The sequence below is a fragment of the Centrocercus urophasianus genome, unplaced genomic scaffold (genome assembly GCF_019232065.1).
Source record: "Centrocercus urophasianus isolate 14NV4802_14NV808 unplaced genomic scaffold, USGS_Curo_1.0 seq_13, whole genome shotgun sequence".
Classification (NCBI taxonomy): domain Eukaryota; kingdom Metazoa; phylum Chordata; class Aves; order Galliformes; family Phasianidae; genus Centrocercus; species Centrocercus urophasianus.
The window spans coordinates 6,452,346-6,479,959 of record NW_024884475.1 but is presented as its reverse complement, the minus strand read 5'-3'; the positions used below and the strand labels follow the sequence as shown (position 1 = coordinate 6,479,959).

At 38.2% G+C, this 27,614-nt stretch overlaps 1 protein-coding gene and 1 long non-coding RNA gene across 4 annotated transcripts in view; both read left to right on the top strand.

Annotated features, from left to right (window-relative positions):
* The window catches only part of FAM53A (family with sequence similarity 53 member A), a 30,506-nt gene extending 16,821 nt beyond the window's left edge, over positions 1–13,685 (top strand). For 2 of the 3 annotated variants that reach the window (XM_042812222.1, XM_042812223.1), the window contains exons 2-4: positions 2,112–2,366; positions 10,503–10,557; positions 12,814–13,685. In XM_042812222.1, the coding sequence (XP_042668156.1) occupies positions 2,289–2,366; positions 10,503–10,557; positions 12,814–13,670 (990 nt within the window). In that variant the 5' untranslated portion in view covers positions 2,112–2,288 and the 3' untranslated portion in view covers positions 13,671–13,685. The remainder of the gene's footprint in view (positions 1–2,111; positions 2,367–10,502; positions 10,558–12,813) is intronic. The other variant, XM_042812224.1, reaches the window with a different exon arrangement.
* A 1,196-nt stretch (positions 13,686–14,881) lies between these two features.
* Positions 14,882–27,614, top strand: part of LOC122156929 — a 32,739-nt gene continuing 20,006 nt past the window's right edge. The window contains exon 1 of the long non-coding RNA XR_006167709.1: positions 14,882–16,059. This is a non-coding gene — a long non-coding RNA (uncharacterized LOC122156929). The remainder of the gene's footprint in view (positions 16,060–27,614) is intronic.

The following is a 27,614-nucleotide window of genomic DNA, read 5'->3' as shown; positions in this document are numbered from 1 at the left end:
CCCATAACCTTATTGGATTTGTTTTCTTCTATTTGTGGGAGAAAAAAAACCAAAAACTCAAAAGCCTTAAGCTTAGTAATTAAGCACCTGCTGAACTTTTCAGCTGTTTCTTAATAGTAGCCTCTTAGCTGCAGAAATCTTAATCCTCAAAATAATCTGAAAGTCTTTGTGCTGGTTAGTAGGTCCTTCGTTTTCATAATGTTTTTAGGCAGAGTATGGATGACTTACACCATCCAGTCAGTTTTTTTACTTGTGTTCTGGTTTTCTAGATCTAGTTCCAACTTTGCCAGGGCTAGAAGGGATGTGAATGTCCCTTTACATTACAGTACACTTGAGCATGCTACTTCACATAATACTTAGTTCACATTTGCCCTTAAACTTGCTACTTCATGAATCACTCTTTCCATGGCAGATGCTTACTTTGGAAAGGGTTTCTGTAACCTTTACCAGTGAACATATGAACTTGAACACTATTGATATTTGACTCGGTGTGATTTCAGAACAAGAAATGGTAAATATTTCAAATCTTTGGGTGCTTTCCTGGAAGATAGGGCACACAGTAAAATGTCTCCACGTATCCAGATACCTGTGTAACACTATATATTGATGTAAGCATTGCCTTGTTGCAAATAAAACTAGATAGGAGGGTGGGGATGAAGGGATGGTCAGAAGTTAGGGTTTTTGGCACCTCTCAGCCTAATTAGGAGACTGGCAAAACGGGTGTCTGTGAAGGTGACATAGTGCATGACCAGCATATGAAATCATATTTGAGCTAACAAATAGGTAACAGGTTTCAGAGGTAATTGCACAAGGCAATTAATACCTTAAAGTTTTAAGTGGGTTTAACTTTGGTCATGGACTCAAGTGACTTTTCTCTTGCTACTACTGGTTACTTAAACAGCTGATAAGGAACATTGTGGAAAGGATGGAGTATTTCACGCAAACAAATTTTCGGTGGTTTTTCTGCCGCTTGTTTTCACCATGAATTTTAAAATCTAGCAAATGAAAACAAAATTCTGGTATAAAAGTTGGCTGTGTTCTTTCCTCAAGTTTTTTTTTGTTTGTTTGTTTGTTTTTTTGTTTTTGGTTGTGTGTTTTTTTTTTGCTTTGTTTGAATTTGGTAGTGCTTATGTCTTGACTTTAATTTTTAATTCTGTGAAGGGTAACTACAGTCGTGGAATATATACTCAGCACTTCTCAGTTATAAAAGCAAGAGTGGTTGGTGCACACAGTAGTGGATTATCAGCAGGAGTTTAGTAAGGATGTTTTGGTTAAGCCAGTAAGGCAAAGTTACTGAAAGAAGTTCCTTGGAAGTAGTATGGAGAAACTGTGATTGCTGTTGATGCAAACTTGCTTTTGAAAATTGGAAGCTGATTTGAGAATCATGTTGAACCTAAATGACTTTGTGATAGAAGAAGGAAAATAATTACATTTTTCTCTGCGAATTGTTGAGGAGTTAGGTTAGAAATTAAGGAAGAAGAAAGTGACTTGCTGTGGTATAAGCAACAAGCCAATATAGAGTGTTGGAAAGACAGTGAGGAATGAACTGTAGCAGTTAAAGCTTACTGATGTTAAGGGAAGAAAGCTAGAGATCCTATGATTCTACAATTAGGAGAGGAGGCAGAGAGCAAATCTGCCCTTGATCCAAATGATTGCTCACAGAATACAGACATCTAAGCTTTTGTCGGTGATGTTTTTACATGTATGGTTATCTCCTGCTTACCAGGTTAAGATCTGATGTTTGCTGACAGACAGCAATTACATAGCCTTCAGAAAAAAAAAGAAAAAAAAAAAAAAACAACAAAAACCACAGGAATGCATTAAAAGTAGCTGAGGGTTTGGAAAGTGGTTAGTGCTCTCCACTGGTCCACTCTTCTTTTAAAAAGGGTTTAGCGATGAAACAAAATGGTGTAACTTTTGCTGAACATACAGGAGTATGGCATGTAGCTGCATGTTTCATAGGCTGTTGTAGTACACCTGGATACATTTTCAGTGTAGCAGTTTAAATGCAGGAGTGCTCGCATCTTCCTGGTCCAAACAAGTCATGTTATGACAATACTAATCATGATGTATGCAATAATGTTTCTGACTTCTTCCTTTTTCTGTCTCAGTTTTACAGAAAAGCAGACATGAAACACTGACAGCATTTGGAAATAAACTTTGGCAGTAAGATGGAAGCATAAATCTCAAGACTTTAAACCAAAACAGAAATGGCTTGTGATTGTTGAAACAAGACACCTAAGAGCCTCCAACACTTCTGTGTGAGCAGTAGAAAAGGAACAACTACAATGGTAACACTAATAACAGAAAAGCTGCAGAACCAGAGCTTGGATGATCTGACGTGTAAAACGTACAATATTAATCTGGTAAGGATATATCAAAACTGTGTAAATACGAAAATACCTTGTAATCAAAAGCAACGTAAAACCGTGTTCAAGAGTGTAGGTCAGCCAGACTGCCTTGTCACGTGGATTGAGGTTCTAAGGAGGAAAGCAATGCGAATTTTGTGTGGTTGATTTAAGAAGATAATTTCTTATTGCAATTATCGTTTAACCTTCTGTTTTCACTTAAATAGTTGAAAGCCTATATACTAATGACAGAAAAAGAACTATCAAGGCTTCTTAATATTCTTTTTTTCTCCAACGAAATCTCAGATGCTGGTATCTGAAACTTTCTTTGCTTTGTATGTGCTAGATATCTGACTGCTGTTTAGTTATAAATATCAGTAGCCACTTGTTGGTAGCTGTCAGCATGAGGAAAAGAAAATAACCATCTACTGAACTGAAAGTAAGATTCCTGATCATTGGCTTATTGATCTATGTCAGTAGATCCTTGCTTTATCAATGTGTCTGGTGTCTGGTGTGCTTGGAAAAGCTCTGTAATATTTAGTGTTTTATTTCTGTTTATTGCCTGTGGGCAATTCAGGTATGATATTCAGGCTAAGGAATCTATTATCTTCACATCTGATTTGTGAGATTAGATTCACTTTACTCCAGAGAGAGTTAAAGAAAAGGGGTCTCATGTTAATCTCCTGTTGATCTTGGGTGCCCACCTGATACATACTGTGCTTTAATGCAAAGCAATATAGCACCGCCGCAGCTTTGTTTCATTGACTTTAATTGCAATTCTACAGATGAAATTCTAGGATACTAATGGAGCAGGGGGTGGGAGGGGAAATTAATGACTAAATGTCAAAGTACTGTTAAACTCTGCTTCTGTTATTTAATTATTAAGTAATACAAGCATTGAACCTGAGGCATGTTCAGTTACTTTTAGCAGTAAGACTTTTTCCTGTGTTGTAACCTGTACTTCAGTAACAGAACAGCTTCCTTATATACTTCACAAGTACGAACCTGGTCAGTCACAGACAGTGGAGCTTGTGCATAAATACCTCTAATTCTTATATGTTAAGTGCTTTACTCCTCCACATTTCTTTGCAATCACAGGTGTTTTACACACATGCAACCTGATAAGAAAGATACCTAATAGTGTGCACTATTTTTAATATTTATTTTTTAAACTTGAACAGCCCCCTTTAGAGGTCTTCTAATAATTTGCATGGTTTTGAATCCCCACCTGAAATATGTGCAGTTCTTGAAAGGCGTATGTAAAATGTGGGAAACAGGATATCTCAAAATAGAAATACTTAGTTTGCATTTATTTCAGCTAGCATGTTGAAGCACTTGGGATGGGCATTTTGTAGGGGAATCTGCTTTCATCATGAAGTGGCAATCTTGTGTCACTTCTAGTTAAACTGTAGGCCTAGATGTGGGAAAATGATGACCTGCAGTTAATAGTAGTGCTGCTAAAATGTAGTGGGCAGCTTATAATTCGTAGTTTGAGCCACTTAAATTTGCAGAACTTTAGGAATTGAGACCTCCTTTTACTGGTGGTCACTGTAGCTTTTGGACCATGGGCTTCTTAGAGCGGAGGAGGATGTACTGCTATTTTTACACTGTGTGGACTTTATGCAAGAATACTTTCACAATGTGATTCCACCACTCTCCTGTTGTCTTCTTATTCTTTTACTTATCTGTCTTTAAAGTGAAACAAGGAGAAGAATTACTGGTGTGAAAATAAAAATGACAAATGATGGCCTGTCAGGGCATAGATCTCCTTCCTTCCTCCCCCTTTTGAACCATCAAGTAATTGGTTACGTAAATATTCTACTCCTTGAAGGAAGATGGGTTCTGAGGTCAGGGATAAGTTCTGTCTATGGAGAGTGACAGCTTGAAGTGTGGAAATGATGGGGTGAGGTGTAGAAATGAAGAATAAGCAAGTGGGAAGAAAGGTATTAACTAGCTTGCTCCGTCCCTTAAAAGGATTCATAGAATCAGTAATGGCTTCCTGAATAAAATTTGAATCTAATAATGGTCAGAGTACACTTTTTCACTTTCAAGGGTTAAAAATTTTAGTAAGGGAGAAGAGTGATTCAACTCCCTCCACCGTAACTCAACTGTAGCATATTTTGTAGACTTTTTGGTAAGTTCATTTTAATGTTCTGTTTTCAAATTGCTGTTGTTAATAGCAGAAACAGTTCTTAAATAGTCTTGCCTGCACTTTCCTTCACATGTGCTCACAGAAGTTTGTGGGACCATGCAGTGAATCATCTCATGAGCTGACAGGATCACAACTAACCTCTCTTGCCTGGATTAATGTTGTCTTATTGGTTTCATGATCCTGCTCACAGTGCATCTGCATAATTGCATGTCTTGGCATAAGTAGATAAACCAACATTTCCTCTTTTCCCTAGCTATTTTATGCTGACCCTGAAGCGAAGTCTAGACATGAACTTTGGGAGCCTGCTAGGATTTCTTCAAGCACTTAGCTTCTAGTGGTCTCAGAGACCTTTAAATACCCCCTAGAAGACTTCAGGCTTTTTCAATCATAAACATAGGAGTGTAGAAACTGTTCAGGAAGCTTGTCCTGTTTAAGTTTTCCTAAGCAAAGCAATGTTTGCTGGCCTCTGAGTTGGATTACAATTCCATAAAAGTACAAGTTTGAGTTGGTCAGTGTAGTCAACAGGAAAATATATTTTATAAAACACCTGCTTAATTGTTGAACCCATGTAGCAGTGTGAAATATGCTTTTTGAAAAGCTCTCTTAATTTCCTTTATTCAAGCTTTTCAATTACTTTTTTGTTTTTTTCCTATAGATATCAAGAGTGATTTTCTTACCGTTTTGCTTTTACTTCTTTGTTTCTGGAGGAATTACTTCATTCGTGGGTAGTTTTTTGAGCAGTTTCTAGATTTTTGTGGGTAGCTGATCAGAGTTTGTTACAGTTTGAGCAGTTAGAACTCAATGAATTTATTGTATTTTTTTCTCCACAATATGAAGAACATGAAAATGATTCTGTAGAGAGCTAATATCAAGAAAGAGCCATTAGGACTACTTTGACTTGCGTGGAAGTGAGCAGTGTGTTTTGGAGGAAGGGGATTGTTTCATTTGAACATGTTCTTATTCATCTTCATCAGAGTGACTTCTCAGGCTTTGGCATGGCTCTCTTCCCATATATTTTTGAGGGAAGAAAAAGGTACTGTTACAGATGAGTTTTCATTATGAGTTAAGACTTTGTGAGAGAATAATTCTCTTCTAGTTGTATAAAATATTTTACTAGCTCATGCAGAGAATAAAAACTTGCCTTTCCCAGGTATCTACCAGCCTGAAGAACAAATCCACATTTGTTCAGCCAGCAGGGAAAAAGGAAAAGTCATACAGATCATACGTTAGGGCTGTAAAAGAAAAAGGAATGGCTCTTTGAAAGCCGTTTGTAGAATTGCAGAATGGCCTTGGTTGGAAGGGACCTCAAGGATCATGAATCTCCAACCCCCCCCCACCAAAGACTGGGCCACCAACCTCCCCATTTAATACCAGACCAGGCTGCCCAGGGCCCCATCCAACCTGGCCTTGAACGCCTCCAGGGATGGGGCATCCACAGCCTCTCTGGGCAGCTGTTCCAGCACCTCCCCACTCTCATAGTAAAGAACTTAACGTTTACCTTATGGCTACCATTCTGTATGAAGATAACATATACAGGATATAATGTGCTTCTTCATTTGTGAAACCTGTACAATGAAAATTATATTTCTTTGCTTTTGTCTAAGTATGTTGTAGTACATCATCTGTAGCTTCTCTTACTGCTCTGTTAACCAACATAGTAATTTTCCAAGCTACTATAACACATTTTATCAGTTATATCACACCTGCCTTTGTGGGAGTTGAAAGAAACATGATTGTTTTTCCTTCTGTAGAAGCAGAAGGGGATTTGATTAGGGCATTAGGTTATCCTGAACTTTTATCTCAGGTGACCATTGTAGCTCAAAGTAGAACAGTAGAATAGTTTGTTGGCTATCTCAGAAGCGAGGTGTTCTTCAAGCAGTGTTCTGAGGTCTCCCTGACCACTATTCTTCTGGGAATAGTGTAACTCAAGACAGAGTTGGCTTTCTGATCTTCAGGGGCACATTGCTGTCTCATGTCCAGCTTTCACTAGTATCCCGCAAGCCCTTTTTGGTAGAGCTGTGGTTGAGCCTTATGTTCTTCCATCTCAGTGGGGGTTGTGGCAATCCAGGTGCAAGACAACTGGGCTTGCTGCTCGAGACTGTAAGTCTCTCTGAATAGCATCTCATCCCTTGAGCATGTGAATTGCACAGCACAGCTTGGTATCATCTGCAAACTTGCTGAGGGTGTGCTTGATTCCACTGTTGATGTCACTGATGAAGATGTTAAAGAGCACCAGAGTCAATACTGACTCTTGAGGGACACCACTTATTGCTGGTCTTCATCCTGACATTCAGCCATTGACCATCCCTCACTGGGTATGATCTCACAACCAGCTCTTTGTCCATCAAACAATCCACCCTTCAAATTCATATTTGTACAGTTTGGAGTGAGGGATGTTATAGAGAACTGTGTCAAAAGCTGTACTCAGGTCCACGTAGATGATATAAACAGCTCTTCTCTTGTTCACTGATGCAGTCACACCAGCATTAAACTACAAGGTTGATCATGTAGTATCTGCCCTTGGTGAAGCTGTGCTAGTTATCCTGTAACATTCCCCTTTCTTCCATATGCCTTAGCATATCTGCCAGGAGGATCTGCTTCATGTTCTTCCCTGGCACTGTGGTGAGGCTAGCTTGGTCAGTAGTTCCTTGGATTACCCTTTCTACCCTTCTTAAAAATATGTGCTATACTGCCTTTTTCCAGTCAGCAGGGACTTGAGCTTTCTCCCATGACATTTCAAATATAGTTGAGAATGTCTTGGCTTTGGATGAAAAGCCACTGGTAGAAAGACTTGAGGGCCAAGTCTAAAATGTGGCTTGATCACTTCTTCACGTGCTGATAACAGATGAAACACTTTTCCATGCTGTTTTCTAGCTAGTCATAATTAGAAGGTGTTTGGTAGAAATGAAAGTCTGATTTGGGGACTTATTCAAACTATAGACGTCACACTTACGTGGTGGTAGTTAAATTAGGACTTGAATAGTAAACTCTGGCTTTCCTGTGGTTTGGGAAGAGAGCCAACTAATTGGAGGAGTTCCAAATGTGCTTAAGAATTGGAGAAAATGCATTGACAAGTTAATTTTAAGATTGTGAGGATTAAGAAATGTGCTTTTTAGGGTAAAAATACATGTTTTCTTGTTTTTCTTTAAGCATTTGTTCAAAAAGCAGTAGTTGGAAGATGGACATGCTTGAGGTCTGGAGTCTATCAGGAAAAAGACCTGATTGAATAACTTGACCTTATTTAAAGAAAACGTCCTTCACACAGAACTTAGCAGACTTCCCCATTGCTTTGTAAACTCTGCTTATCTTTTTTCCAGTAAAATCATAAAATAATAACAAGACTCTTTGTTCAGGAAGCTTCAGGTAGTTCTTCCTATGAAAGGGCTGACTGGAGGAAAGCAGTGTATGTAGGCAGTACAGGAGAGCTGATAAACTGGTTCAGGGCTTTGTTGCAGTAAACCTAGTGGGACATCTGCCATGTTTCTATAGATAAAAAGGATCCTAACTGCAATAAACAATTTACAGCTTTACAGGTTCTACTCAAGTTTGAACTTACAGACATCATTATAATACACTAACAGGTAAATCGTCCACATACTTCTAGTTTCAGTTACAGAAATCCCAAGTACATGTAAGAGAGGTTCTTCACCCCCTTGTTTCACTGCATCAAGCATTTTACTGAAAACGATGCCCTTTTTCCTTTCTCTTGCATTCAGTATCAGATGTCACACTTGGAGCCCTTTGGTTTCAATCTCCAAAGAATTGACACTTTTTGTGATTTTTACAGGATTCTGTATAAATGATCACTTCAGAGAATGAATTGTAGCTGTAATGTGCTTATCTCACAGAACTGAGCACTGACTTCCCTAGAAGCTGCTCAGAAATAGCTCTAAGGATGGAACTGATGGCTGTTAAGAACACTGCAGCCATTCCCTGTAGTGCAGATAATCTATGTATGTGTAGTCCAGTTTTTTCAAGTCCCTTTCAAAAATGCTGTTTTCAACTGTCAGAGATGCAGTAGAGTGGTTTCTATTTTATAGGCAAGGCTTCTTAAGGTGGTTAGACTGTAACAGATGAAACAGGCATGTTTGCAGAGCACCCTACGAAAGATGCATTTGGTCAAATGTTTGCAAAAGCTAAATAGCAACCTAGTGATTTAGATTGTCCTTGAGGTTCTGATCCTTCTACGTATCCAAGATCGTAGCCTGTGTATATAATCTCTTAAACAACCATAATAATTACTATCCTTTTGCATGTGACTTGAGATGAATTAGCTTTAAGACTTCAATGGGGCTCTTGATTCCAATATATATTTTCCTTAGTTATAAATTGATAGTTAATAAATTGATGCTGTTATTGGATTTGAAGAAAACTGGAGAGGAAGGAGTTTGGGTAACCTTATGTTTAAGTTTTTTGTCCTTCAGGGACGGGTAAAACACAGCCACTGCTGTTATCTCAATGTACTCTTGTGTTCTGTATGTTATCTTAGTAGTTGTTCAGTAAATTATTGATTATTGATACTAGCTTTATTAGTGTGTTTGATGTAACTGACAACTACAATTATGAAAGGCAAGCTAGTGAGAGTGGTAGCTCTTGCTCTTAAGTTTGGCTTAAATCTTCTGAGAAGGACTCATCAGTTGCAAGCTGGATGGAGTTTCAAACTTCTTCTGCTTAAAGAGTTTTCCTTTGAATAGGAAGCTATAAATGCATTTGTAGATGCAAGGAAATAGGTGATGCAAATAGCTTCTCTCATATGCTGACCTTGATATGAAGTAAGGTTAATAATCTGATTGTGGTCTGTCCTTTCCAGCAATTCATCCATTCCCTACCTCCAAAACAAAGTCACCAAGGGAATACTACCATAGCTTAGTATTTATGTCACGTGAGGAATTGAAGGATTGAAGTGCATCAGCAATATTCAGTTGTGTTGCTATAAAGCAAGAAACAAAAGCTTTGTAGACCAGTGATGTTTGTTTAAAAAATTGTCTGGTAAGGAAGTCTGATGTCTTTTGCCTGTACCCTTAAAACAAGTTTAAAAGAGCAACACTTCTTATATAAAATAATCTTCCTCTCCATCCTGAGATGTTGTTGTAGAGGAATAAAGAATGGTCCTTGGGATCTGCTGGGCCTGAAGCCATTTTATTTACAAGTACTCTCTTTACAGCTTGCTGTTCAGCATCCTATATGCCTGAGAAACCTGTACTCTAACAATGCCATGGAGTGATATTTCTTCCTAGGTGAAATTCACTAAAGAAATAGGAGCTGCCTTACTTATAGATAGGCCTGTATTACTGCGCAGTTGCTACTGACAAAGCTTAATCTTAAATTCTGAAGGGCTTTACACACAAACTTTAAGTAGGGGTTTACATTGTTTCAGACTAATAAACTATTGCCAATAAACTGTATGAATTCAAAAACTATGCAAAAGATGAGTTTTGGACATGATTTACTTTTTAATGACTCATATACCTTAAGAAATAAGGAAACATTTTGCTATGCTGGTATGTAAGAACATGTGAAATAATAAAGCCTGTCTTGGATATGACGTTTCTAGTGGAGACCTTTAAGATTTGTATGCTTAATTTATCTGAAGCTATTCCTCATTCATTTAAGTTGAAGTATTTTGCTATTTAGCCTTAAGATTGAGCATGGAAATGTGGTTGTCACATTGTAAATCAGTCGCCACTGAAATGAGAATTGAACCAAAGCTTTTTCGTTGAGGCAATGATCGTTCTTAATTCTGAAGTTTACTTGCATGAGCTGACGTTGCAACAGTTTGATACTTAACAGTGTATCAGTTAATATTGCCAATAGTTAAGCTTCAGAGTTTTCATTGGGGAAGATCTGCTGTTCAGGAATTTCTTCAAGATACCCAGCAAAACCAATTCCTTTAAGGAGGTTGTTAGGGGCACATAGAGGGAAACTGAAAATTACATGTGTTTTCCTTGGGGTGTATGCTGGTTCTTTCACACAGTTAAAACTGTTTTTCTGATTGATTTCAGTACTCATCTGAGAAGTTGAACAAAAGTGGCAGCTTATTCTCTTTCGAAATCAACGGTAAGTTCTTCAGAAGCCTTAGCTGTGTTTTACTGAGGTAATTGGTATAGCAAGCAGCCTTTCTTTTGTAAATAAGGTGAGGGGGATGGAGCATGCAGTTGCAGAGCTTGCTGGTTTAAGCTGGTCTGTGAACGTACTGGGAATAGCTGGTTGTTAGTTTTGTACGTGTGATCTGCTTTGCATAGTAAAAGCCCTGGTAACACTTTTTATGTTATCTGCTACGGTGTACAGAAGCTCAGCAATGCTGGTTTTCATCCTGCACATCTCCTCTGTTAGAGGAAATCTCTAACCTCTTTACACACCTTTTTGCAGGCTTTGCCACACAGAATATACAGTGCAAACCATAAGTCATGTCCAGTGCTTTGAGTGCATTAGCTCCCCCTCCCTAATCAATATTCCCTTGATCCTGTTAAGAGTAAGCTTTATCACCAAAAATCAAAAGCATGCTAACTGATAGGGAAATGTCATGCTGCTTTATTAAGGGATGGATTTGAAACGTTGTGTGTTCTGTTGTTTTAAAGCATGGGTAGTTCTTACTTGCTCAGTGATTCCTTTTAAATCGTGGTGCATGGTTTGTATGAGGTTCCAAAGGGAAATAATACTTTATCTCAGTATTTTTTGATAGCATATGAATGATTAAAGTACATATGCAACTTTTGACTTTCTTTTCACAGTGAACTTTAAAATATCTTCTATTGTAGGAGTAGGCTTCCTAAAGATTTTTTTTTTTTTTTTTTTTTTTAAATCAAGCCAGACCAAGCTAAAAATTTGTCCTACAATAGATGCAAGGAGTTTCAAACAGTATCTGGATCCCATTGTGCTGGCTATTTTACTTGCATTGAATTATGGATGGTCTCTGCCTTGAAGAGCTTACGTGCTCAAGGCAAAGCACAGTATGTGGTTGTACCCATTTGAAAGAATGGAGGAGGAAGGACAGAGGAATTCTAATAAAACATGTTGTTTGAATAGGCCAGCTGTCTGCACAGTTAAATGATTTTGAGACAATAGGGTGTTCTTTAAATAAGATCCAAATAAGCAGGATAATCCATGACATAGTTTGGGCATGGAACATGTACAAGTATTTGGATTTTTAAAGCTACTCTGCAAAACTTCTAAAAAACTTTTCGGACAATTAACTGTAAGAAAACACAGGTATTTAATATTTAGGCTATATTCTAGACTCTTAAAAGAGGTCTAGATGAAAAAAAAAAACCCAACAAAAAAAACCCCTTGATATTTTAAATAATTCTTTTAAGTCCGGGATAAGTGAAGCTTCCTTGGCTAATTGGTTTAAATTAGCAAATTTTCTAACCAAGCATGAAGCACTGCTAACTGGCCAACAGTTTTACTGCTTTTCAATTTGCAATTCCAAAGTCTGCTGTAGTTCTTCTTACATTTCATTGTATAATGTGGAGGAACAGCTGTAAAATGTGCAGAATGTTCTCAAAGAAATGCTTTACAAAAGAGTGAGAGCCTTCACTGGCAGACTTCTTTTAACCCAGCACTGCCACTTCAGATGAGAAGTTGTGCACTATGCGTTATGTCTGTATTCACAGTAAAACTTGTAGGAGGTTCTGAAGGCATCCTCACTATTTTAATGCATTGAATTAAGACTTTTTTTTCCTGATGCTTGAAATTTGAGCAAAAAAAAAAGGAAACATGGTGCAGTCTAAAATAACTTGATACTGTTTCCAATTTAAATTAAAGCTATTCACAGCATGGAATGCGAACACCCATCTCTTTGAAACTTTCCTATAGTAAGGTGTTCTTAATGGAGAAATATTACAGCCAAATGAGAGACAGCTGTCTATGAACAGATTATCTTGTTCTTTTAAATAAAAAATAACATAGAAATCCTTGGTAGGGTTTCACAAGGGTTGTTAATCCTTTTATACTTTTGGTTCACTGCTGCAGGATTTAATTTCTGTTGTATGGTGTGCACTAGAAAAGCAGATAACGAATCTGTTACTGTTGCTCACAGAGAAGAAATAGAGCTCTTATCTTTCAATATACAGCAAGAAGACTTAACTAGGTACTCACATGTGTACTGGAATGCCTGGAGTTGTCCCTGAAATACTTGGACTTCATGGTTTTGGAGCTATCTACCTTGTAATTGTATTTTTAAATGTTGATGTGGAGCTGGGTATCTATGGCTCTCTTCTAAGCCTAAGTTGAGTAATGGCTTTACATTAAGCCAGACATAAAGCAAGAAACCTTTTCCTTCCTATGTATCACCTCTATCTTTTTTTTCCCTAGAAGACAGTCCTTGGAAAGCTCTAAATGGGGGATGTCCAATCCAGACTGATGCCAGGAATTCTGCCTACCCTTTCCCAGTGTGCCCCTTCAGCACCGGCCCTGCCACCAATGGCACTTTGCAGTGGCAGCAGGAGCCCTCCAGCACGTCCATGGTGTCAGGATGGATCAGTGAGTTAAACCTCAACGAAAACTCGGGTCAGCCCTTGGCACCACCCACAAAACGCCACTGCAGGTCCCTCTCAGAGCCAGATGAGCTGGCTCGCTGTCGCTCACCCTGGAAACCTGGCAATTCGAAGGTTTGGACTCCCGTGTCAAAGAGACGATGCAACAGCGGTGGCAGCGCGACCTTGCAACGCTGCAACAGTCATGGAAGTGCAACCTTGCAGAGAAGCACAAGCATCAGCCTGCCACAAAACATACTGTCCCTCAATAACGTCTTCACCGTCACCAGCTTCAACACATCGCCAGTACCCAGACCTTCCTCTGCCAGCAGCGGGTTTGTGGACAGCAGCGAGGGAAGCACAAGCTCCAGTACACGCTGGAATTCTGGAGGGCCCTGTGACTTTAACCCAAGGCGTCGCCTCTCCCTCTCCCAGGAGCACATCACGGAGACTGGGAATCTTTTGCCTTCAGCCAACAGCACTCCCACCTCCACACCCGAGCTCAGCCGACGTCAGGGCTTGTTGAGGTGCCGCTCTCAGCCTTGTGTTCTGAATGAAAAGAAAAGCCGGCTAAAGCGCAGACGGGAGGAGGATGTACGATGGAACAGGCCGTCTTTAGACTTTTTTAAAATGACACGGGTGAGATTTTACTTTCCTCAGTTAGTGTGTGTGAAGGGAACAGTTGCAGACATGTAATTTCTTGATAAATCAAACTAATTTGTAGTTGTCTTTAATACTGATCTGTACTAACTTCCCCAGTTCAGTGGGAAATTTCAGGAAAAATACTAGTAAAATATTGAACTACGTTCTGTGGAATACTCTCTGAGCAAGCAGGTTTGCTTCCACTTCACTTAGCTGAAAGTCTGTTTGACAGCATTGGTCCATCTAGCCTTGTGAGACAGTTTACTTAATAGCTTAGAGGACGTTCTCTTTTATAAGTATGACTTGATAAAGCTGTAGGGTATGTAGTCAGGTGTCAAGCTGCAGAGGATGAGATATTCATTGGCAAGTTTGGTAACGAGCTGAGTTCTAGGTATGACTAGACAATGTTCCAGGTTTTGTTTAAGATGCACTTTTCTTACTTAAATAAGACCAAATTAGCTGCGTTAATCACTGCTGAGATTGGGGTTGCTGTATTCCGGAAATACTAGTGGATTTACTTTTCAATTGCATGTGTGGTCTAAAACAGATTTCTTCACTTAAACTAAGTATAAAATTTAGAAGTTGCTCTTCTCAAGGCTAGATTAGCTGCTTGCATTCTTCAAGCTCTAGAGACCCTTTCATGTGTTATATTATATTGTCCATATGTTATACTAAAGAAAGAATCAACTGGAAAGGACCTGATAGTAATTTCTTACTGTTTCAGTATAATCTTTCCACACTGTGTATTAAATGAAGGGAAGAAAATATAGTTAGGAAATGTCCCCATTGAAGTTCAGCTCATTTTAAAGATTATACATCTGTTTTAAAATTAGGAAAGGGCTGAAAATGCTTGAAGTAAAATTTGAATCAAGTTTTCAATCAATTATATGTTCTAGAATGGTGGTTTATTAACCTATTACATTGATAAAAGTGTAACATTTCTTCATAACCTGTGTTCTCATTGTGCCCCAAGTCCTAGCAAATGTCTATACTTTGGAACTTATATTGTGGTCCTAAACATTTATCTCTAAGCTTAAAAAAAAAAAAAAAGGCTCTGAGGTGACCTAATAGCAGCCTTTCAGTATCTAAAGGGGAACTACAGGAAAGAAGGGGACAGGCTTTTTATCAGGGTCTGTGGTGATAGGATGAGGGGAAATGGTTTCAAGCTTAAAAGGGGGTAGATTTGGGTTGGATATAAGGAAAATGTCTTTTACATTGAGGGTGGTGAGGCACTGGCGCAGGTTGCCCAGAGATGTGGATGCCCCATCCTCAGAGACTTTTGTGGTGAAGCTGTATGGGGCCCTAGGCAACCTGATCTTGCATGCCCCTGTTCACTGCAGAAGAATTGGAGTAGGTGGCCTTTAAAGGCCCCTTCCAACTCTAAGGATTATGTGATTCTACAAAAAATCCTTAAATTCGTAAATTAAAAATTTTCAAACGTTGCTTCAAGAACAGATCAGTGAATATTTTTCCCATGCTGTGATACAGTTGATGTTCCAGGGGAAAGACTCCTGCTTAATGTAGCAGTGCTATTCTGAAGTCACATCTGTGCGAAGAGCAGAATTTGGGTCCACAGCTGTTTCTCCTGGTGCACTTTTAGTTCTGAGAGCAAAATTGCTAAAGTTTTAGTTTGCTCAAATAGTGTTTATCAAAACGAAAGGATTTATTTGCTTTGACTGGCAAAGAGACTGTTAATGATGCTTCAGTCCCTACTGACTTGCAAAACATAAGTGATAGAAAATTAGTCCAAATACAGTTCATAGATTACTGATGTGTTTGTTCACCCATCACAAGTTTCTAGACCTGTTTGTGCTTTTCTTTCTACCATTGCCTCTTTAACATTCAGTTCTGTGTTTTTAAATAAAAGATGAAAAAATCAGGCAACTCTTAGCATTAGAAGCAGCTTCTCTTTGTGTTCGTGGATAATTTTGTCCAAACACCTCTGCACTTCACTATCTCCTCTGTTTTTGTTTCTTAGAAAAGACTGTGATGTCTTAATTTCTCATGGGGAAAAAACCCTCAGTAAAATGAGTAACTCATGTATGCAGAAGTAGATTAAAATATGAGCAGACAGGCTCCTGAATTGTTGTGCGGGTCTTGGTGCCAACTTCTGGAATAATCTTCTGGATTTAAAGCTGAAAATAAAAACTTGTGCAATTTCAGGCTTGCTAGAACATGAAGACAGCTGTAAAAACAAGTGGAGAAGACTGTAGTAAATGATAACAAAATGTGATAGCTGTTTTCAGTCCCTGAGGACTCTAAATGACTTTGCATTCATTCAGTCTCCTGCCATAGCAGTTATATGGTTGTAGAAGTTCAATGCTGAATCTATTCCTGTTCAGCATTTGTTCACAATAGTCTACATGAGGAACTGGCTCCTTTTGGTCCTTTCTTTCTCCAGCAGGAATCTGATCATCCTGGTATTTCCAGATGTCTGGACAAGGTAAAGAGGAGCTACTTTGGAATCTCACTTTTGTGCTGCTAATAGCTTCTTGCCATGAAGAAGTTAAGATGGTACTTGGATTGGTAGCTGCAGCTGGAAAGTAGAAACTTTTTTTTTACTGAGGATATCTTCCATCCCCAGGAAACTGTTAAGCCCTTAAATGTTCAGCTTCATGTAGATATGCATCAGTTGATCCTTTTAGCAGTAACAGAAAGAGGTGTGACAAAGAACAGTCAAGATTTTTTTTCTGTGTATAAACAAGTTTTCTTGTGATAGTGATGTTTTATTCTGTTTCAGATCAAATAACACGCTGTAATTTGAAGCCTTTCTGGTGTTCAGCATTCCTGTAACCTCTTTTCCCAATTCATAGGCATGAAGTTGGAAAAAAAAAAAAAAAAAAAAAAGAAAAAAGTAAATATACTGCTTAAAGCCTTTCTAATGTGTTGTCTGAAGTGGTCTTCAGTTTGTGTTAATTGTTACTTGGATAGAAACAGCTGCTTTGCATTAAGGACTAGTTTCAGCAATTCAGTTAGGTGGCATCTGATTCATTAATACTGGATACTAATTAAATAGTAAAGGGTTAAGTTACAGTGTGTTCATGTATGGTAAAATGTTGATGTTTTGATTTTGTTAGTTTTCTGGCAATATCTTCAGGCTCAAATTGGTGCTACTTCTTTTAAGTAGCTGTGTTGAAATAACAGCTGCTGGCAAACATGAGTGAAGATGGTTTTAAAATTCTCTAAGGTCTAGAGTTACTTAAAAGCAAGCTTCATTCTTAAAAGATTTCAGACACATAGGCCACTCCTTACATGCATGAATTAATCCAGGCCCTGCAAGCTAGGAGTACAAAGATGCTTATGCTCCTGCTGTTAAGAAATTGTATGTGCTTTTTTTTTTAATAGCAGTTGGGAATGTTTGTTCTGCTTGAAGACTGTTTTTAGATAAATTGCATCTATACTTTTTCGCTGCCCTTCTGCAGCTCCTTGTACAGGGAGCAGTATTGTTTTGGAAGGGCTTGGGAAGATTAGAATAGATGGAACTTAATGTTTTTCTTTTTCTTGGAGTACATGATTCTGAATCTGCAAAACTCCTGGATAAATTTTTATTCTTAAAGGTTGAATTGTATCTATTTTGTGCTTATTCACGTCAGTGCTTCACTCTATAGTGATGTAGTGGCTTTGTGGACCTACAAAACAAGGAGGACTCATAGAAGGTAGTAGAGAAGTCATAAAGATGTGTCCACTGTAGCAACAATGCAACAAGACCAGTATCACTTGAAGACCAGAATTATGAGGCTGAGCAGAAAGACTGGTTCATAGTGATTTCTGTATCAACTTAAAACTGTGCATATAGTATGGGCAAATGGTTGGGGTGGATAACTTTCCTTGAAGGGGGGTGATGAGGAGATAATATTTCTTTTAAAAAAGGACAAAATGTATCAGGAGTGCTGCGACTGAATGTAGACCATAGGAGGTAACCACTACTTTTTCTGCAGCGTGTTTTTGAATTCTTAATATTTCTTGTGGAAGCATTTCATCTACCTCCTTGAGTTGAACTTTTTGTGGGCTGTTTTAAAGAAGTCATTGTGAATAAGCACAAGAGTGAAGTGTAGTACTAAATATTTTACTTGGTTAAGATACTTTTGGTTGTTACTGAGTATTTCCAGTTAGTTTTGTTTTCCATTGCTCTTTAATGTCATCCTAATGATCAGTAAATGAACAGGTAGATAAATTATTCATGTTCTGACCCTTCACTAAATTGAAAAAGCAAAAGTAAAAATCTGAAACTTTCTCTTTAATTCTTTTAATTTTTGTCATCTAGAAAATTTTCAGGTATGCACTGTTGCCATGTTTACTCTGGACTTGTTCAGTTCACTTTGTCATAGCATAATCTCTGTAGTCAGACTGCACAAGTAGCTACAAGTAGAATTCAAGTGTACACATGGAAAATACAGTATCTTATTCATGAATGTGTTGTCATAACAGCTAGCAGGTTATCCATTAAGTCAAGCCTGTATCAGCTCAAGTAGGTTAAGTATTGGCTTAACCTAAATTCATTCAGATTGTGTTTGTAAAGTAGCAAACATGCTGCTTTAAATAGTTTGAATTGCTTACAGAAAGCTCATCTCTTTTAGCCTCCTGTCAAAATGGGAACAAAAATCATCTGGGGTGGGTGTAGTTTCTACTTCTAGATACAGTTACGTCAGCAGAGGCTATTCTCTGCCTGGTGTGCTGCATCCACATAGCATGACTTAGGAAGATGTGTCATATGTGTGCAACCCTTGTCTAAGCACTCATGCTCAGAATGTATGTCTCGCTCATTCTTCCTGCTGGCAGCACTCTGCAGTTCAGTGAGATGATGGTATACACCACTGGTGGCCATACAAAATGGGTGCGCTGTATGGGATGCGTCTTTTGACTCAGACAACCTTACTTTTGCAAAATGTTTTATGGAACAAGATGAGCTTTGTATAGTAAGGGATTGGACTGGGGCTGATTGGGGTCAATGGAATGGTACTGTCTGTAAGTATGCCGTGTTAGTTAATTTGTTAGTGGTTTCCATTTGTGTAAGATTAAAGACCTGAAAACAGCTTTGGATGAAACAATTGAGCCTAGGGATGCAATTGTTTGTCACTTGAAAACTTAGTACTTATTCCTAGAGGTGCCTTTAACTTCACATTTGAGAGAAGAAAACAGCTATCATTTTCCAAAAGGCATGAAGGAATCTAAGCTCAGAGGTCAGTAGTCCTATTTAAGGGAAAGAAATGAGATGTTAAAATTGTCCAGCTAAGTAAATCAGGTTAAATCCACGTTGTGTAATTCTATGCGTAAGTTTAATTTATAACTGAAAAGAAATATGCAGCAATGGACCTGTAGGAAAATGTGATTTGAATGTACAATATTCACTTAAGTGCAAGGGACCAAATTTGCTTTTGAGATGTTGAAGCCTTTGTCTTTAAGGGCAACCTGATGGCTTGGAGGACTAATGTCTGAATGGGAATAGATGCAATAAAGTACTCGTAGGTTTTCTAAGTTTCAGTAGAGTAGAAATATGACTACTGCTATGCCTGCAGGGTTTTGAATAATGAAATGCAAGCCAACCTCAAATCTGCTAGAGGTTGGTGAGCCATTTTATTTATTGCTTGGAAGCTAGAGAATTACTAAAATGGAGAAGACCTTTGGAAAGGAACAGGGATGCAAAAGATTGGAACTGTTCTTCCAGGCTGCTACTCTCCTATGTTAATTAAAACAAACAAACAAAAAAAACACCTTGAGGCAATATCAGTGATGGTCACAGCACCAATCTCACTGGGAAAACAGTGGAGACTCTTGAAATCTTTGCATCTGTCTCTGGATAACAGATGTCTGGTAAACTTCAAATATTTTGAGTTGGATTCTAGGTTGCTTTGGCTCCTTTGAAGTTAAGCAGTGCGCATCTATTTTGACTATGCCTCCCATGCTCTCAAATTAAATGGAAAGTAACGCACAGTAGTTAAGTTGAAGTCTGTGTGGGTGCGTATTTATGTTTGGCTTACTATCAATCTGTAGAAACCAGATGTGGAAATTATGGGTGAGGAAAGATGTCTTAAATCATCATATATAATCTCCTGTTGATGCATAGTAACTTCTTGCAGTATCTTTTCCTGGTATTCTGTCCACTCTAGCATTTTAAATGCCTCCAGGGATGCGATTTCCATAGCAAATAAAGAACTATTTTGTGGGAAGCAAATGCAGTTTTACTTAAGCTCTGAAACATATCTGATTCATTTTAAATAATGGCATGTATTTTTGGATCTCTTGCCTACTGTCATGATAACAAATAACCTTTTATGAAAATAATATTAAGTTCCCTGGGCCTCTCGCTAACAAAAACACGGGAACTCCTTTTGTGTCTATTTGAAAGCAACTTCTGCAGGAGGCGGGAGAGCAGACACTAAATATGGCATCTAGGGAGTAGGTGTCAATGTCCATTTATTCTTTTCTGTTCAGTGATAAGTCAGGTATGAATATGCTCTCATGAGAGCCATACCATAGTTCTTGCAATAAGAAATAATGGTCAAAGACTGAAAGTTCTTGGAGTCTTCTAAGGACATGGGTAATATTCAGGTAGACTTCTGTTTCCAGTCAAAAACTGAGACTATTTATTTCACTAGTAGCTGCTTCTTAATAATTTAAAGCTGTTCAAAATACTCGAGGAAAATAGGTTGATCATCACTTTACGCAAAATATTTATTTTGAACATTTTGAGTCTTTTTAAGTTTTGTTTACTCTTCTTTGTGAAGTGTTATACAGATGGTGCTTTGTGTTGAAGTTATGTAAAAAGAAAAAAAAAAAAAAAAAAAAAAACCCACCAAACTTAAGAAAACACAACAAACCAACCACCCAAATCTGCTGTCTTCAAACCTTAAAGCAAAAATATTATTCCTTAACCTGTATTGCATCAGGAAAATAAAGCCTGTGTTTGTGTTATTTGCACTGAGGATGTGTGTAGCTAATAAGTGGGCTTAAACTCCACAAAGGCTCTTTAAAAATAAAAGTAATCTTATTCTGTCAAATTAGCAGAGGGGTGGGGTTGGGGCTCGCTGCCAGGTGTGTGTGATTCAGGCAGTGGGTTTTCTTGAACTAAATTCTCTACAAGTGGAACTAGCTGTAACTTGACACAGAAAAGCCAGTGTTTGTTTCTGACCTGGGAAAAGCAGTTCATTACTTTTGCTAGTTGAGGTGCTGCTTCTCTGGGTGTGATATGCTGGATCTTGTGAGCCATGGAATTCATTCCTGAGCTTGAATTCGCATAGCTTGAATATACTTGTTAACATTCTTCTAAACTTCTTTAGTAGTGATGTGTGACATCTAGGGCATGTCTCTTGCTGTGTCTATTGCTTGAGCAGGAACAATGGTACTTAAGGGAGGTATGGACTGTTCTTAAAAGCCACAAATGCATACTCTTTAGCTGAGGAGCTCACTTAAGTTTAAAGAGAGTTTATTTATATTGTTAAAAAAACTGCCACTGGGCTTTGTTACTATCTAACAATCCTTGCTGAGGGGTAAGTTTGGATTTTGTCATTTTGGACATGTTGTATGGCTTTCTTTCATCCTTCTAAACCAAAATAAATGAACTACATGTTGCATGTAAGTACTGTAGGAAAGGTCTCTAATTGTTTTCCATTTCAAGAGTAACTTTGTTAACACATTAATGAAAGAGCTTATCTGTAATTATATGCAGTTCTTATGACTTGGGTGTTTAAGTTCTCTGTAAGCAAGTTATTTTATAAGCAAGTTATTAGGAATAACACAAGATTCCCCAGTCCCCTTCCAGATGGCTTTTAAATGAAGTGCTTAATAACAATGGAGTTTCTTTTATTTGGGTATAAGCATAGTAACTAACATGACAATCTAATTGACTTAACTTCTTGTTACATCTAAGCACTATACTAGGTGAAATCCAAATTACTCGTGTACCAAAGCACCAAAACTTATGTAGCAGCACTGTCTCTTTAGTCCTTTGTGCTGTGACCCACTGGGAGCTTTTCTGCAGCTGTGGAATAGTAGGCTTAAGTGTGATTTTTAGTTCTTCACTGTACTGTAATGAATTGTTGTGGAAGTGAGAAAGGAGTCTAGGTTCCTGAAATGAGGCAAGCTGTATTGCATCATTCCTTTCAGAGGGAGGGAAAACATTGTATAAACCATTCTAAAACATGGCCATAAGAATGATAAGTGAAGTTGTAGCTCATCTTGACAATTAATTTCATAAGGCTTTCATAAATTTCATAAGAATACCTTTTAGCATCTTATGGAGCTACCAAACTGACTTGCCTAACGAACTCCTTGTGTCAAAATTGAGGCCTCCATCCAAGTGCATGTAGGTAATGCAGCTCAGCTCAAAATGGGGGAAGGGTGCTGTGGAAGTGACTGCAAGTCTCTGTCCAGTAGAACTAACTTTCCTTTCGAACAGTTTTCATGAACCCTTCTTTATGCTTGTAATAAATATAGCAGACTATGTAAGATGCAGGGGTTTCCTGTCAGAGTAATGCTAGTGGAAGCATGCAGTTATTACAAAAGCGTGGTAGAGGGGACCTTGTTAAGGGGTGGACTGAGATGTTGAGATTGGATCCTCACTGCTTGACAGTGTGTCAAGTCCAGCAAATTGCACTAGGAAGCACATCTGTATTTTGAGATTTTCAGCATTTCTTCTTTACCCTCAAAGTGACTGCTTTCACAGAGTAAAACCTTGCTAGTATGTCTTTATAAATTTCTGTAACTTTCTGATAGTTATATGAAAGCACATCCTTTTTCAAGAACAAAAGGTGGTGAAGCTGTAGTTCTTGTCAGCTTTCCTTTCCAATGCTCTTTAAGCTTGAGCTGTAGGTGAGATTGAGTAATTTTCTTCTCCTGCAATTCATATTGCGAACTTGTTTGGAAAAAGTCAAGTTCTGTAGTGTAAAGCTGTTTTTCCATTTTCTGAAATACAACTCCTCCCTTATCATTAGCATTAGTTCAGTTGATCAGTGTTGTTGCTTAGAAGATGTCAACTGTAAAACACTTTGTTCTTTTCACACCCACTATTGTGTAATGCTTAGTTTAGGTTCTCCAAACCTTCCAATTCTTATGTTGGTATTTCAGTGGTATTCTTAAGCAAATGCCATTGTGCAGGTTGATTTGCTCACAGAAAAAGCAGCTTCCACCTGAAGCCTTTTGCTGCATGTTCAGTTTCATTCTGCTAGTGGATGAACAGTCATGGAGGTTTTGGATGCTATATAAAATGCTTGCTAGTGTTTCACTGAGTTCATAAAAACTCTTTAGGATGCTTTTTGTGCATCTTAGTTGCTGTATTTCTAATAGCAATGGTCTTAGTGGAACAGCGATTTCTTTTTCAGAGAGTCTTTCTCAAGCAGGCATTGGTGATGATACATCATCTTCTCTGAAGGTGTGCTTCCTCGTGGTCACTTCATATGTTGGTGTTAGCCAGTCATCCAGTCTGCACTGAAATGAGGTTTTTTTAGTTATAGAAAGCAATTCAGTATTTGTTTTTCTCCTTCCTCGCTCCCTTCCCTTTGCCACCCCTGTGGTTTGAGTTTTGTATGATACAACTCAAAGGAAAGGAAGCTGAATTCCTTTTCCTTGTTTTCCTTTTGAAAATACAACAGTGATTACAATGTCTGCATGAAACAGATGCTGTATTTTGCTAATAATATTTTGTCTCAAAGCAAGTGAATCATTTTTGGGCAGCCAGCTCTCAGAAGAAGAGTCCTGAAGAACTGTCCATATGAGGCAATAATGGGTTTGTGACAGTGATAAAGAGTAGAAAGTAAATAGTGTCTCACTCCTGCTAAGCTTCACTGTCTGATAGGGATTTTGCCTTGTTACGGAATGGTTTAGGACAGCTCTTTACCACTTGATATACAGTTTGATCTAACATGAAGTCTTAAACACCACCTCTTTATATATTGATACAAAAGCAATGGGAATTGCTTTTTTTCACCTTGAAAGAATAACTTGCAGTTATTCTCAGACAGTGAAGATTAAAGTTTAATAATGTAGCAAAAAATTGCCATTGTTGTAGGTTAGGAAATGATAAACTTGTCTAAACTACTCTTGTGCATATAGTGCAAGTTTCGTATTTCATTTAGAAGAGCAGGAAAAATATCCTTTATATTAAGGATCATCTTAAAGCTAAAGTAGAGTTAGGGTCACCTAATTATTTTTGAGATAATTAGCTTTCTCTTAATTTAAAAGCATTACAAAGAATTGCATCAGCAAGTTGGAGGTCTTCAGTTGGCAGCATTGGCCTTATTTTGAGTAGTCTGCAGCATACAATCTGTGCCTTTTCTCTCTGTTTAAATAGGAGAGTCTTGCTCTCAGCATTTAAACATGAATGGTCTTCTGAGTCTGTACTGTTTTAAGGCAACTCATGCTGTTCATGTAGAGCTGTGTAAAGTGAGGAAAAACTCCTTGGTGTTTTTGGTTTTTGCTACTGATGATATTTTGGCATTGAAGCTGTTAATTTCAGTATTCTTCCAAGGAATAGACCTCCTTAGAAGGAAGGCCATTCAGAATGCACAGAATTAATTTCTGTGTTTTAAAGCAGGAAGCGTCTCCCAAAAGAACCCTTACGGTGCATCCAAGTCGTGCCGTGTAATTGCAGACTTGTGGGAGCAAGCGTTGGTATCAATGGCAACCTCTGGGTAGAACCAGAAGATGCTGTCTCAATACCTTCAGAAATAATGCACAGGTTAAATTGGCTGCTTTTTCCTGCCATGAACCAGAATAAAATATATAAGTGTGGGGATGCAGTTCTTCCAAGGCTTCATTTTAGAAGCATCGTAGCTTGGATAATCCAGATTGTTTCTTGTTTTCTTTCAATATGAGAACTTGAAGCTGTAATTGCTGATTAACCAAGTCCTTAATTTAGTTAGAAATACTTTTAAAATCTTATATTTCTCAACCTAAAAGTTTTTCAGTCTTGCACTTTAAATGAGCAGTTTGAAGTTCTCTGCACTGAAGTAGAATTGATAACTGTTCTCCAGATCAGAGTTGTACAGGTCATAAAGTTTGTTAACAAGTGCTGGTGTAGTTTTCTGACCAAACAGAGCATTTTGTTCATTTTCTTTCCAGTTCTTCTGCCTAGTCATTTTTAAATAGTATGTGCTTGAACTTTTTTGAACACTTTTGGGCAAGGGGCCTTGAGCAAGTACAGCCTGGGGCACATGAGGTTTTTCTTATGATGTAGAATGAATGTGCTGAGTTAAATAGTTCAGACAGCATACCACTCCTCAGATTCTGTTTCTCAAACATTACTGTTGGGGAAGTCCCTCTTTGCCTTGTGCTTTGTGTTACACAGAGCTTTGCTGCTCTGCCTTGCTTTACTGCTTTCTCTGAGGATTTTATGGGCACTGTGGTTTACTGTCAAAATGCTAGATTCCCACAACATAAAACTGTTTGTGCCTCCTAGTTTTGAGTATGGCTAAATGCCCCTCCATCATATTTCCATCCAGAAGGATCTTCTTTAGGTGTAACTGATATGTGCCATGTCATCTGCCTTGGAAGTTCCTTGCACACCTGTGAAGTAATTTCAGTTCAGACTCTTGTTGTCTTACACAGTGATGGAAGCAGTTGTCAGTCATGCTAAGCAAAATGAACAAACTGTCTTATCTATTCCATCTAATAGTGGCAATTTGAAATATTCCTCTGATGTCACAACACCACACTGTAACTTGAGAGGGTAGCAGGAATTGTGACTTATGCAGGGAATGGATTCAAACTAGTGTTACAGTGCATTGTCTGTAGAATATAATGAGTGACAGGCTTGGGATGCTATGAATTTCTCCTGTGTTTATTAAAAAGAAACCTTTTTTCTTTGATATCTAATGGGAAGTGCTGTGAATACTACTACTTGCCTTCATCTTCTTTGCTCGCTGTTTTTCTGTTGCGAAGTCTTTCCCGTAGAACAGATCCAATATCGTGCATTCCATGGGGGATCATTTGATGGGTATTCATTCAGAGAAAGGCTCCAGTGCAATTCAGTGATGAAAATACTCTGCAACACATCTTAATAGTGTTATCTTTTATGCAGCAGGAATAACCATCCTTGAATTTCATGCTTGGAAACTAAAACTGAGGGTTACAGAGAAGGAAGTAAAGAGGAATGGCAGGGTGTTGAAATGCTCTTTTGACAAAGAGTCATATTTGTAGTCTCCAATCTGTCAGAACAAACCATGTTGGAACTGTTTGCCAGGTATGAGTTCTATTAATTCTTTCTGTGTTAAAGTGGGAGTTGATGTATAAAAGGAGCTGATGTTGTTCTGTGACTTGTACCTGCAATGTTTTTTGTTGATTTTGCTCCTGAGCAGTGTTTATGTAGGTTGCTCTGAAAGTAATTCCTTCTATTTATTTCAATGGAAGCTAGAACAGACACAAAGAGTGTAATAATATTATTTGATAGAGCACGTTCTCAGCTATGTTACACTGTTTTTCAGCATAGTCACCACGATTATCTGATCAGCATGTATGAGCTGGTCAAGATGTTCTTTATTTCATGCTGTGACAGCTGTGCATGGTCATCTGCAATGTAGCTTGTCTTTCACGTGGCTGTCTCACTGTGCTCGTGTCTGCTGTTTTGGTCTCAGTAGATGTTCATCAAATGTGGATGAATGTCCATAGGTGCAATTTTTTCCCCAGTGAAGGAGTTCTGTTGCATATCTTTGCTTCACACTCGCTTCCATGTTTTTTCTAGTTTTAGCGCGCATTTGTTGTTCTTTAGGAAACTAATTTCTCAGCAAAATATTCAAGCTCCTAGCTATTTAAGTTATTCTTCTCTTCTTGTTCCTTTCCAGGCACTTGAAGGTTAGCTTCTGAGAACTTTTGGACAGGTTCCTTTTTAAGATTTGATTTATTTTTTTCCCTCAACAGAAAAGTTGCCTAGAGGTGCTAGTCTGCAACGAAGGCCATTCAAGTATTGGTTCCTTTTTATTTTACTGTATTTAAAATGCAGCTCTCAGACTATTTTATTCTGTAATAGACCGCTTTCACCCTTCACTGAACAATTTGCGTTCAAAACATTTTTGTGATCAATTTAAATGTATTTTGAAATTTGTGATAAGGTTGTTCTTGTGTAACTCTCCCTCCACCACAGTTTCTGTTCTGCAACTTCCTGCGTTAGTCTTGCAGGCTGTAGCAACAGCAAAATCTCCAAAAAAGTAAGAGCTGCTTTATAGCTAAACTTACTCGAATTATGCTGAAAGTAATTTCAATTTTTTTAGGCTTCAGTGCACTGCAGCAGGCACATATAAAGCAGAAGCTGATGCCTTCTGTTTTTCTTTAAGAACAGCACATGTGTGCCAGCTAATGGTGGGCTCTAACTGACGTTGGATTTCATTGTTTGTTCCCATTGTGGTTGACTCTTAAAAAACAGATGAGGAGAGAAATCCCTTAAACTTATTCATGTTGTTATAGCACTTTCTGTACCACTTGCTCTTACGTGAACATGTTCTCTAGAGTTCCAATTGATCCTTTAACTGTTGCATATTTAGAAGAAGAGTTACGTTGCCCCTTTGTCCCCTAGAGTAAGTAATCGGCTCTTCTGAAGCAGTCTTCCCATGAACCTCTCCTACTTCAAATTCTGCTCTCGAAACACTGCTGTTTTCTTCCGCCTTGGTCTGCTTTTGCTTTGTTCTGTCTCCTTTTAAGGCTGGATTGTGTTGCAGACTGTAGTCACTTGTATTTTGTCCTGCTCTGACCCTTCCATCTGATGAATTCTTCATAATGCAGTTTGATAGCGTGACCTTGTGCTTTTCTATAAATGTGCCCATGAGATCATTTGAATCCAGTTCTTGAATATTCCAGCCTTCCCTTATGTGGCTGATGCTGCTAAGCTCAGGAACTGTGCTAATGTGATGTATTCTTTTGGGCAATCTCTTGCCTTTTAACCAGTCTTCAGATAGATCATATGTGTTCACTCTCATTGTTGTGAGTTTGTTTATTATCAGGTCTCACTTCTTTATGAAATTCTTAGTCTTGCTACAGTGTGTGTGTGTGTGTGTGTGTATATGGAAAAACGTT